A 13,334-nucleotide genomic window follows, 5' to 3' on the forward strand; every position below is an offset into this window, starting at 1 on the left:
ACCGTATTTTATTTTGACACGAATCATGCCTATGTTTTCCACAGTGACAAATTCAAAACCATATAGTAATACCTTAGGAACCAATTAGATCAGTAAGTTTTCTATGAGGAAATAAATTCAAGTTGTGATAGTGAAATAAATCCCCAGCATGATACAGAAAGATCTCTGTAACTGAGCATGCCACAAGCAAATTGTGGGGAAGCCCCCTACTCTATAGACGTTCCTCAGCCCGGATCCTCAGGCGCAGCTCTCTGGCCCTCTCGGACCCGAGCGGCAGCAGAGCCCCGCACCCACCTCTGTGCTCACTTTCCTTCTACCTGTGTTCTGCCATCATCACCACTTTCCAGCACCTGCTTGGCTGCAGAGTCCTTTAACTCTTTACTTTTCATCTGTCTTATTGATGCACATGCTTACGGTTATATTTTGCAGAATAAGATATAGCGGAAAGAACATCCAGAAATCTTGCTTGGGTCCCCTGTATGCTATTGGAGACAGCATCTGCAAAACTCAAACTTAACCTATCTTCATCCCATGTTCCCCCTGCCCCCTCTCACTGCTACATGGCTGCTGACAGCTTCAGCTCTATCAGCTAATTACTGCTCCTCAGTTAAACTTTCCTTTCCTTGGTAACATTAATCCATGTTTGTAGGAAAGTTGCAACATAAATAAATGGCCAGAGCACAGAGCCTCTTCTTCACAGAAAACTTAACAGCAAGGTATGAGAAATCCACTCACCTTCAGACAATTATTTTCTACAGGAGCATTACTAACTTTGAAAGAAGCTAATTTAATAGGGCACAGTCAGACTAGTCAGAATCCAGAGCCCTCTAGGTCTTCAGGAAACTCCAGGATGCTCTAGCACGCAGCATCACATTGAACACAGATGAGCATCCAGCGAATTGTAAGCATCAGTTAAAGTACTTCCAATCAGGTCACTTTATTTTGAGGTTGGAGGTAGGAAGAGAGTAAGAGATGAGCAATTATGTAATCCAACAATTTCAACAAAAAGCAGAAAAGCAGGCTTGCACAACATGTAGCTAAATAAAGCACATTTTTAAGCCACTGGTGGCTGAGAAGCAGCAAGTGCCACTGGCCTACTGGTACCGACAGGAGAGCAATAAAATGCAGTAATTTGAACTGCAGGTCTTCTGACAGGTTACAAGGAGTGGGAATGAAGTGAAAACTAAAGCAAAGTAACAGGAACTGTCAAACTGTCTACTCAATCTCCTACCCAGAAAAGGCAGGGGATAGGGTTAGGAGATGGGTGTTGGGAAAATGTTGCAATGCAGTGCTGCTGCACAAGCTGTTCCATCAGCTCTGTCCCCTGTATAGCCCCAGCCCAGGGCTGCATGCACAGTCAACTGAATAGAGCATTAATAAAATGTTGTAACAAAGGTAATGATGTGCCTGACAGTTCAAAGGATGTTGATGTATGAGAAACTGGCCCTTAGCTACCGAAGCAATGGGAGATCTATCATTGTGACTACTAAGAACTGAGACGTACAGAACTTGAGGTAATCTCCCTTGAAGACTAAAAGAAAGAAGAAACAAACAACGAAGTGGTCGGACTCCAGAACAAGATGTGAAACCCACTGTCAAGATAATAATGACTGATAAAGTATAATTCTGTGTATTCTGGATTAGGTAATGCTTTGTAGGTGCATAAATACATGTATGCGAACTCATGTAAGCTGTCACTCTCTGCGGAGGTGACCCAACGCTGCTGGACCTGAATAAAATCCTAGAGTAACCCACGACGGAGTTCGAGTCTCCTTTAACAGTTTTGGCACCCCAGATGGGACTCTAGGCTGTGACGGGGAGGACGAATAAAAGAGGATCCCGATATTACATCCTACAAACTGCCGGCTACAGAAAAGTGAGTTCAAGTCTCCCCTTGTCTGTGTTTGTGGGTTGGAATAGGAAAGGATCACTCTGAAATACCCCTCACAAAGAAAATTGCAGAATGGGAGGATATCCTTCAGTACCTAAAGGATCCCCCTTGGCAGAATTATTAGCAAATTGGAATAAACTTTCTGGGACAGCAGGGTTGAGTAAAAGTAAAATTATAGTGTTATGTCAAGATGACTGGCCATTTTTAACCAGAATTAGAGGGGCAGGTCCCCAAGAAGTATGGCCACCTGAAGGTACCTTCGATGAAACTAGGTTGAAATGTTTGAGATTGATATTAGAAGATAGGAATCCGCAGCAGATGAATTATTTATTTTTATGGCTGGAATGGGCCGATTTGAGAAATCGTATGGCTCTAAAGAAACCTATGAAAAGAGAAGAATTAATTGCCTTCCTTGATGATCATCAGGGAAAGAATCAGAACCAGAGTTCCCATCCACAATCAGAAGGGAAATCTGTTGTAGGACAATATCCTATGGTAGTGGAATTTCATTCCAATCCTAGAGTAGGCCCCAACTCAGGACCTGAAGTTCCTCCAGTTATTGCAGTTTCCACACACCAACCCTGGAAACCTGGTGATTTAATGTTGTGGCAAGAAAAAATGCCGAGGTTAAGGGACAATGCTGAAAAATGCGCTAAGTTTTTTTTTTTTTTTTTTCTTCTTTTTCTGACAGTAGCTTGTCATATTCAGAAGAGACATGAATCAGGTTTTCAGTGACTTCAGTGAGCTCCTGCTGCAGTTCGTCAGTTGTTTCCTTCAATGCCTCTTACGCTTCTAAGAGTTGATATTCTTTCTCTGAAATACTTTCTTTCAGCTCCACAATAGTCTCCTGATGTTGTCTGAGAGAGCAATGAGCACATTTCAACTCCTCCTGCATCTCTGAATTCTTGCTAATTGTTTCCTGTATGGTTTCTCTTAACTGCTCTCTCTCATTTTGGAGATTCTCTAGTTGTATTGTAAGATTACCATCTCCACTTTCTGTCAGAGTGCTTGCTTCCTAACATTCAGGCAATTTTGGAATAAAATTGCTTCTCTCCAGTTTTTCAGATTCTCTTTGACATTCATTGGCCTTTACTTCCTCCATTTCATGCCATTTCCTTTTTGCCTGGCTCAGCTCTTCTCTCAGAAGAAATATTTCTTGCTCAGTAGATTCTTCTTGAATCTGAGGGATCTTGTTTGTTAGGCTGTCCTCCAGAATCTCTGACCGCCTCTGAACCTTTAACAAAAGTTCTTCCCTTTCTTCAGCCTTGATCTTCTCATTGCTCAGAAGTTCTTGTTGACACTTCAATTCCTTCTCAGTTTCGAGAATCATCTGCACAAGGACTGCTGCTCAATGGATACCACCCGATCCCCTTGTCTCCACTGCTGTGAAAATATGCCTTATCAACACTCTCCTGCAGGTTCATCTCCAGTTTGCTCTTCTCTGCTTGAAGTCAATCTAGTAAAGATGTGGGACTTCTGAAATCTGCAGCCCCCATAAAAATTAAGACTAAAGGTGGTATACCCCCAGCAGTTAAGCAGTATCCTATCGTAGCAGAAGCTATTCCTAGTATCACTAAACAAATACAGAATTTTTTGGATAAGGGCATTTTAAGACCTACTGTTAGTCCTTTTAATACTCCCATTTTACCTGTAAATAAAAATCGAAAGGATGAGGATGGAAATCCTGAGTATCGGTTTGTTCAGGATTTACGAGCTGTAAATGAATATGTAGAACCCCCACATCCAGTAGTTCCCGATCCTTCTACTATCCTTACAAAAATACCAATTTGGGCGAAATACTATACTGTTTTGGATTTGACCGGAGCTTTCTTTACAATACCAATTGACCCTGACAGCCAGAGTTTATTTGCCTTTACATGGGAAGGTCGCCAGTATACCTGGACCAGACTTCCTCAAGGATTTACTGCTTCACCAACTTTGTTCTCTCAAATATTAAAGAGAGACTTACAAGATCTGGAACTACCGGCTGGGTCAGAATTGATACAATATGTGGATGATTTGTTAATTGCAAGTAAAGATTATGACAGTTGTGTAAAAGATACTAAATATGTATGTCTTAGATTATATGAGAAAGGACATAAAGCATCTCTCTCCAAATTGCAGTTTTGTGAGCCTGAGGTAAAATATTTAGGGTTTATACTAGCCGAAGGTACTAGGAAATTAGATCCAGATAGGGTACAGGCAATTCAGGAAATCGCTAGACCTTTGACTAAGAAACAAATGAGAGCCTTTCTTGGACAAGCTGGATATTGTAGACCGTGGATACTGGGTTTTTCAGAGATTGCAAAACCTTTGGTAGAGACTACTAAAGATGTGAGCCCAGAACCCATACCATGGACGGAAGAATTGGAAACAGCTTTTATGTCCATGAAGACTGCCTTGGTAAATGCTCCAGCTCTTGGGTTACCAGATTACAAAAAACCTTTTAAATTATATGTAACAGAGAACAGAGGAATTGCAAAGGGAGTATTAATTCAGAAGCATGGACCCTACGAACGTCCTGTAGCATACTGTTCTGTCGCCTTGGACCCAGTTGTCGGGGGATCTCCATGCTGTCTGCGATCTATTGCCGCGGCTGCTGAGCTGGTGGAAAGGGCAAGGAGTGTTGTGCTGGGCCATTATCTCATAGTTGCTGTTCCCCATGAGGTTGAACTTCTGCTGGCCAGGTATGCAGAAAAAGCACTCTCTGCACAAAGGACGCGCGGATATGAAATGATCCTTTTGCTGGCGGAGAATGTCGGACTTGGGAGATCGGGGACTCTTGGCCCTGCTGCCTTGCTCCCAGTGGCTGGGCCTGGGGGATCGCACGACTGTGTGGCTGTCTTGAGAACCGTAAGCAAGACTAGAGAAGATTTGAGGGACACTCCGGTGGAACACCCTGATTTGAGTCTCTTTGCTGACGGATCTTCCTTTTGTCTTCACGGTAAGAGATTTGCGGGCTTTGCAATAGCTACTGAAAAGTTTGGTCTCATTGCTGAACCCTTGCCACCGACATTAGGAGCTCAAGCTGCAGAGTTGAGGGCGCTAACCAAAGCAGCATTGTATGCTAAGAATAAACGAGTTAATATTTACACTGACTCGAAGTATGCCTATGGCATTTGTCGTGCGGTCGGTGCATTGTGGAGAGAAGGAGGCTTTCTAACATCTGCAGGTGGAACCATTGCACATGGGTCTTTGATTGATGGCTTGTTGTTGGCAGTGCAGGGGCCGAAGGAGGTTGCGGTGATTTATGTACCTGCTCGTGCGAGGCGCGCCGATCAGCTTGCGACAGGTAGTTTTCTTGCGGGTGCCGCAGCACGAGCCGCCGCTGCTGGGAATTGCCCCATGACTGAAGTTGTGGTTGCTAATTTCTTTTCTGTCCCAAACCCCGATACCCTTTATCGCGATGTCCCGACCACCGAAATGGAAGAGTGGAAGAGGACGCAGGCCGTGCGGGATAGGGGGGCCTGGACCCTGGATGGTAAACCTCTATTGCCCGGAAGGTATGTGCTGCCGCTTGCGCGTTGGTACCATGAGAAGGGGCATGGAGGTCCCGAAGCAGTAGCCTCAAAGGTAACGCAGCTATGGGCAGCACCAGGAATCTTTTCAGCAGCTAAGAAACTGACTGAAGGATGCTCTTTGTGTAAGAGATATGGAGATATAAGGCCAAAAGTAACGCCAGGGAAGAGGCCGCCAGCAGTCTGTCCTTTTCAGAAACTTCAGATTGACTTTGCGGAAATGCCAGCCGCTCTCGGATATAAATACTTGCTGGTAATAGTAGATCAACTCTCTGGGTGGGTAGAAGCTTTCCCGACCCGGAAGAATGATTCAAAAATAGTTGTAAAAATCTTGCTTAAGGAAATCATTCCTCGATATGGCGTACCTGAGGTGATAGACTCTGACCGTGGACCGCATTTTACAGCATCTATTTTATTACAAGTTTATGTAACCCTAGACATCAAAGGACAGTTTCATACTCCGTATCACCCACCTTCATCAGGGCAAGTAGAAAGAATGAATAGAACAATTAAGGAGAAGTTAGCGAAAGTATGCAGTGAAACTGGATTAAAGTGGCCAGAGGCATTAAATTTAGTTTTATGGGATCTTAGAACTACTCCAAAGCAGCCGTTAGGAATTAGCCCAGCAGAGGTCCTATTTGGACGAATTTTAGCTGTACCTGGTTCGTATATTTCAGCAAAAACTGCACTACTGGATGGAGATGAGAATGTCACTCAATATTTATTATATTTACAAGATTCCTTTCAGAAAATTAGAAAATATGCATATTGATACCAAGGTGTGACACCAGAAGTACAGGTTCATGATTATAAAGTGGGAGATGAAGTGTTGGTAAAAACATTTAAACGAAAGAATAAGATGTTGCCAAAATAGGAAGTAAGCCATATGATGCAAGTTGTGCAACGAGACAATGTATCCTGGGATGTTAGTGATTTATGGCAATGGGCTACTTCTTGGATTCCTGATTTTCCAACTTTAATCAAGAAGATTCTAATGGTAGTCGTTTTAGTCATAATCATTTTGATCATGGTAATGTTTGTATGTCAGTGTTGTGTCTCGTGTTTATCTCGTATTCCCACCAGACCCTATTGTATCCGATAGGATAGTGAGTATCCTAAAAGAAAAGGGGGGACTGTTGGGAAAATGTTGCAATGCAGTGCTGCTGCACAAGCTGTTCCATCAGCTCTGTCCCCTGTATAGCCCCAGCCCAGGGCTGCAAGCACAGTCAACTGAATAGAGCATTAATAAAATGTTGTAACAAAGGTAATGATGTGCCTGACAGTTCAAAGGATGTTGATGTATGAGAAACTGGCCCTTAGCTACCGAAGCAATGGGAGATCTATCATTGTGACTACTAAGAACTGAGACGTACAGAACTTGAGGTAATCTCCCTTGAAGACTAAAAGAAAGAAGAAACAAACAACGAAGTGGTCGGACTCCAGAACAAGATGTGAAACCCACTGTCAAGATAATAATGACTGATAAAGTATAATTCTGTGTATTCTGGATTAGGTAATGCTTTGTAGGTGCATAAATACATGTATGCGAACTCATGTAAGCTGTCACTCTCTGCGGAGGTGACCCAACGCTGCTGGACCTGAATAAAATCCTAGAGTAACCCACGACGGAGTTCGAGTCTCCTTTAACAATGGGCGTGATGGGAGCAGAAGCAGGAACAGCTGATAGATGAGATGTCCTTTTATCCAGTGATTATTAGGAACCCAGTCCATGACTGGGATGTCCTAATATTACTGCAATACCAGTAAAGGATTCAAACTTCAGATTTATATGAAGTCTTACGTGATCAGCAGAGTCCACAATAGGGGAAAGAAAAGCCTAGCAAAAAAAAAAAAAAAAAAAAAAAAAAAATCGTAGAACTGACCCCTCTCTTAACCCCTTCTCAGCCTCTGTGTGAGGAAGGAGGAAGAATCTTCTCACCTGGGTGAGATTCAGGAGGGTTTCATCCCCTGACTTTGACAAGCAGATTTACACCTCCATTGGCTGTTTAAGACAGGACAGGCAGGAAACAGAAATACGTGCACATACAAATGTAGTAACTGATAAGAAAAAAAAAAAAATATTTTGGGAAGAGACGGAAGAAGAAAAACCTAGAAAATAACAGGAAGTAGGAGAAAGACACTACAGCTCATGTATGCAAGCATGTGCCACCATCTGCCAGAAAGAAGAAGGAATCAGAATCTGGAAAGAAAGGGACTAAGAGAACAAAAACAAGGAATGCAGTAAATCAGGAGTTCTGAGATGAGTAAATAGTTAGCCATTCTCTTATACCTGCTGCTGTACTGTTCGCACACCTCAGACAGTTGGCTGGTTTATACCTACTGCTACGTAGATACCTTTCAGGCTGGAGAGTCATCTACTGATGGTCAAATCTAGGCAGAACCACATCAGTTTAAGTAGATCAGTTTTAAGTAGCCCAGTTAGTCTACAGAAAACCCCTCACAGACACTTTCAAATGTAAAATCTCAGGTTTCTTACACTTAACATTTTATCTTATTTCATGTCCTTTACACTAAGAGATGGGCCCTGGTGAATGTAGATCAGTTTAAAATAGATTCCATTAAAACAATGTAGTTTTTTCCCCCAATAGTTTTACAGGCTATGAGATGCATGGTATCTCAAGACCCACTTATTTTCCCCTTTTCATGTACTGCTTCTAGACACTTTGTAGAAGTGATGGCAAGTTCAGTGCCAACACCAACAGGTATACCAGTCAAGCCTTAACTAAATTCAAAGTTATAATGTAGGTATCATCTCTTCCATGTTATCAACAGCTATTTTTCCCCAACACCAAAAACAATTAGCCTTGATCAACAGCATCGTTAAAACCTTTGATCAATAATCAATTCATTTCTGTAAAAGTACACAGCTACTAGTTAAAACACAGAGAATAAAATTCTAATTTTTATAGGTATATTTACTTAACAGAACATTTTTGAAGACTCAGTAATAGAAAGAAGGTAGGAATTTCAGCACACTGTGGAGCGGATTTATTTATGATTCATTCCCTCTAATAGGATATGCTTGTTTACAGAGCTTGAACTAGATCTGGTAAAGGTTAAAGATTCCATAAAAGCTCCTACGACTCCTGTGACATAATGCCAATCCTTGCACAACATCCAAAACCAAAGCCAGTTTTCTAAGAAGACACTACAGTGAATCCAATAACAATATTTTAAATATCTGGCTGCAAATGGTTTGAGTTTTTTGCTTGTTTTTCATTTAAAGGTTGAATTAAAAAAAAAGAAAGTTAAGCTTAAAAAAAAACAACCAAACAAAAAAAACCCCACACCTTGAGAACTGCTAATACAAAATCACCTTCTCCTCAAAGCTATAGCACTGCACATTTGATTTCTCAATAAATGACTTTTTGAGGAAACACAGACTCTTAGATTTCACCACCCCTGATCTCCTCAGCACAGCTACATCCCTGACATTTATGAGCACAGCCCAATTCTAGCAGGTCCTCTGTTGCATGAGGTGCGATACCAAACTGCAATTATTTAATACCGTGCCAATCCATCACCCAGCATTGGTAACATTTTAGAGAATGTAGGGGGATCCCCAAGGGCTGGAATTCTTTTGCTGGTTCAGATGCTGAGGAATTACAAATCTAACCAGTGATGCTGCAAATTGGTTTATTTAGCACCTTCAGTGAAATGGTACACTAAGTTCTCAACACACCAGCTATGCAAACCACAGTATTGCAACATACAGAATAATTTTACTACTCCTGGGTGCATAAGGGCTCAGTTAGTCTTGAAACGAAACCAGTAAGAATAAATACTACACATGGATCGTTCCTTTTAAGAAGTCTTTGCTGTGAATGCAAATCCAACATACCCATCAAGATTTGAAAGCAGAGCGTATTTGACTAAATGAACTGAGCAGCTGTCACCGTGCAAAGTGCACTAACAGAAAAGCTCCAGAGTAACCTGTTACAGCTATCATGGTATCTCTACTGCACGCCCATCTGTGCTGCCAAAAATAAAATTATACCATGACTCTGACATCAACGCAACCAAACCTCAACTCAGAAAAAGCAGGACCAAGAAGTGAAGAAAAATTTACTTCAGATAACCAAGAACTGTCTCTGTGTTTATTTTACATCTTATTTTCTGCCTGTAAGGAGCCAGAAGCTCTGAAGAGATGTACAGAAGTTTCCAGTTCCAGACTGCTCCCCTCACCACAGCCCTTCAATTCAACCTACTGTGGCATTAATGGCAGAGGAAAGGTGCAGTTCTCCATGAAACTGCAGAAGATGAGAGATATGAAAGTCACATCACCCCTATCCCTACTGACTTTACAGAAAAGCATTCCCAAACACTGACAAACCCCACGTTTTAATGGGCCAAACTCTTCCACTGACCTGTCCATCTCTTGTCACCAACTGCTTCTGTTTACGCAACTTGGGGCAAGAATCTGTGAGAGCGACTAATAGTTTTCATTCAGCTCTTGCTGAAACTTTAAGCAATTAAGCTTTCCTGCAGCACTACAAGCACTGCCTTTTGTGGCAAGATAAGCAAGGGAGGGTGAGAAGACAGAAGGTAATACATTTCTGTACCACCAAAGACTAAAGCAGTTGCACCTTTACTGATCTGCTCCCTGCACCAAACAGAGAGGAATTTCAGCCATGACTGAAAACCAAGTGGATCTGAACAATCTTCATTGCTTTACTGTTGCTCCACACAAGCATGCAGCACAAATAGATTTTTCTCTGTCTTTCACAATTATCAAAAGTATCCATTACTACTTAGAAAAGTAAGATATAGTAGTTCAGGAATCACAGAAGTTACTCAGGATTATAATTGCAAAAGATCTTTTCTAAAGATCTTGCATGTTATTATTTACAGAAGCATACCACTGCACATAAAAACAGAAGCAGTATTCCTCTTTGCTGCATAAAATTGAAACCCAGCAACGCCACTGGTATTTTTAGAGTGCAATTTTGAAGCACTGGAGCCTCGATGAGGGATTGTCCGAAAGATATGTTGGCTTAGAAAAGTCCAAGCTAACAGGGATCTAGGAGGAATCTAGACCATGTTCCCGTTAAAAAGTTTTAGCACAGTACTGGTTCAACTACAGCTACGCAAAAACCACATTAAAAAAAAAAAAAAAAATTCCCACCCACTTTTCTTTATCACGGGAGGTTCCCGTGCCCCAAACAAATCCAAGGCTGTTTTTTGCCTTTCAGTTTCTCCCCTCCTCCCTCCCTCCCTCCCTCAGCTTCCTACCAGCTGAGATTCTGCAGCTGCAGCAACAACAGCCTGTCTGTGACAGTGCAACCACCACGGCCGGATGGTTACTACCAATTCACTAGCTTCCTTATGCTTTAATAGAGGTAGCAAATTGTGAAGGGGCTTTCCTCCTCCCCTTATTTTTTTTCTAAACTGAAAAGATACTGATGAATATTCATTCCTAGTCCTTTACCAAAGGCGTGAATTTCATTTAAAGGACTAGAAGGGAATTGCAAATTAGGCTAGCACAATGGGAGATTTTTCACTCGCTCCTCTGGTTTCAAAATACAGCTAAAGAGTAAGATTTTTCGCAGAAAGGAGACTTGCTGATAGTTAAAAAAAAAAAAAAAAATCTCTCCCTAAAGCCACCCTGCTCCTCACGGCTGCGACTCTGCTGCCCACTGCCGCGCCAAGTGCCAGGGGCCGCACCGTAACTCGCCGGTCCCGGTGCCCACCGGGGCGCTCGCTCACCGATGCGGATCTTCTGAAGTCCGGCACTCGGCAGAGCCGCGTTCCGAGCCAGGGCCGAACCAAAACCCGGCCTGCCCACGCCAGGCTGCAAACGCTACGCGCACCGCGTTTCACGCTGCCCAGCAGGCGCGGCCGCGGGGTGGGTGTGGGGGACTGCTCCCCCCCGGGGCCCACGCGGAGTGTGTGTGTGTGGGGGGAATGACAGGCACACGTTGCCCCCCGCTTTCCGGAGCCCAGGAGCGCACCGCTTTTAGTTTCTTCGTGAGACCACAGAAGAACCTGCATTTCAATATTCATCGCCTGGTGGATAAGCTTCCAGGTCAAGTTTCTTAACAAAACGCAGGAATATAAATGAGATCGCTTTTTGTTTGGTTGGTTTGGGGTTTTTTTTGTTGTTTTTTTTTGTTGTTTTCTTCATTCCCCCCTTTCCCCTCCTGCTCTGGCAAAGCGAAGAGGCAAACCAACCCTTTCACACCTTCTCGCCGGGCGGGGGGCTGGGAGGCGGCCGCGGGCGCACACGCACACACACACACGGACAGACAGACGGACGGACGTGCGCACACGCACGCACGCCCACCCGCGGACAGGCGCACACGTGCGCGCACCCACGCCGCTGCCCCTAGAAGCGCCGGCTTCGCCGCTCCCCTCCCCCCCCCCCCCCCAAACCTCCCCCCAGCCCCGGAGCTCCGCGGGGCCCGGCTCCCGCACTCACTTTCGTCCTGCCGTTGATTCTGTAGTTGCCCAGCTTGCCGTTGCAGTGTCGGATGAGATCGTCCATGCTGTTCATGAGGAGCCGGATGGTCTGGCAGCCCGGCTCCTTGCCCTCCACCCAGGTGATCTTGTCGCCGCGGATGTCCTTGGAGGAGTCGCTCTTCTGGCTGACGAGCTGCCCGTCGGTGAAGCGGCCGGTGTGGTGGAGGGCCCGCACCTCCTGGGCCACCAGCCCGCCCAGCTCCTTGCCGAGGAAGTCGTCCACCACGCAGATGCCGTGCTTGTTCATGCAGGGCACGATGTACTCCAGCGCCAGCCGCTGCGGCACCAGCGACTTCGTCTGCCCGTTGGGGCGCAGAGCGGCCCCGCCGGGCCCCGCCTGCACGCCGCCCGGGTACAGGTTCGACTTGTCCCGGTACAACAGTACCGCCTCCCCGGAGGGCGACGGCGACTGGGCCGGGGCCTCCGTCTCACCGCCGGCAGCCGCGGCGGCGGCGACGTGGTTGTTGGTCAGCGGGGCGGCCTCGGCGGGGGCCTCCGGCGGCGTCGCTGCGCCCTTCCCCAGCGCGGCCGCGGCCCCGGCCCCCGCCGCCGCCCGGCTGCCGCCTCCCGCCGCGGCCCCGGCGCTGAGGGCGCGAGCCGGCGGGGGGTGCCCGCCGCGGGGCTCGGCAGCGCCCCCTGCTGCGCCCGCCGCCGCGCCGCCGCCGCCGCGGCAGATGAGCTTGTGCTTCTTCCAGTCCTGGCGCTGGTGCTCCTTGCTGCAGTAAAAGGAGTTGCGGCAACGCCCGCACCGCAGCAGGTTCTCCATCTTCCCGCACAGCTCGCAGTACTGCCGGTCCCGTTCGCTGCTGCTGCTGCTGCTGCCGCCGCCGCAGCCGCCGCCGCTGCTGCTGCTCTCGCCGCCGCCCTGGCCGGCCCCGCCGCCGCTGTCATTCGCCATGGCGCTGGTGGTGCCGCCGCAGCCCCGCTCCGCCGCCGAGGGGTTATGTAAGGAGGCGGGCGGGAGCGGCGCTAACGCGGCCCCCGCCCGGCCGCGCGGGGAGGGAGCGCTCACTGCATCATGGCCGCCCGGGCTCCGCCGCGGCCCCCGCCACCTTCCGCCGGCCAGCGGCCTCCCTCGGAGCAGCCGGGCGCGGGGCTGCCGCGGGGGGCCCGCGCCGCCCTCCCTGCGCCGCTAACGCCGCCTCATCGCCGCCCCGCCGAGGGCGAGCGGAGGGAGAGCAGCGCCGGCGGCGGGCGGGGGGGGGGGGGGGGGAGGGAGGCTGCCTTCCGCTCCCCGCCGGCCTCTCTGCCCGGTGCGCGGCCCGGCGCGGCCGCCGCCTCTCCCCGCCGCGCCTCCGCCGCTGTGTTGGGGCGAGGAGGAGGCGCCACTCCCGCAGCCCGCTTTGCACGTACGCCACTTCCAGCCCGCCAGCGCCGCCGGCGCGTCAGGCAGGCGGGGCCGCGCCGCCGGGCGGGCGGGGCGGGGCCGGGCCGGGCCGGGCCGG

At 47.2% G+C, this 13,334-nt stretch overlaps 1 protein-coding gene across 1 annotated transcript in view; it reads right to left on the bottom strand.

The window, feature by feature from the left end:
• The window catches only part of EGLN1 (egl-9 family hypoxia inducible factor 1), a 48,100-nt gene extending 34,861 nt beyond the window's left edge, over positions 1-13,239 (bottom strand). Inside the window, exon 1 of the mRNA XM_042796222.1 lies at positions 11,849-13,239. Coding sequence (XP_042652156.1) covers positions 11,849-12,787 — 939 coding nt within the window. The 5' untranslated portion in view covers positions 12,788-13,239. The remainder of the gene's footprint in view (positions 1-11,848) is intronic.
• Between the last annotated feature and the right edge of the window lie 95 nt (positions 13,240-13,334).

This window comes from Tyto alba, unplaced genomic scaffold (assembly GCF_018691265.1).
Source record: "Tyto alba isolate M040663 unplaced genomic scaffold, T.alba_DEE_v4.0 Super-Scaffold_22, whole genome shotgun sequence".
NCBI classification, from domain to species: domain Eukaryota; kingdom Metazoa; phylum Chordata; class Aves; order Strigiformes; family Tytonidae; genus Tyto; species Tyto alba.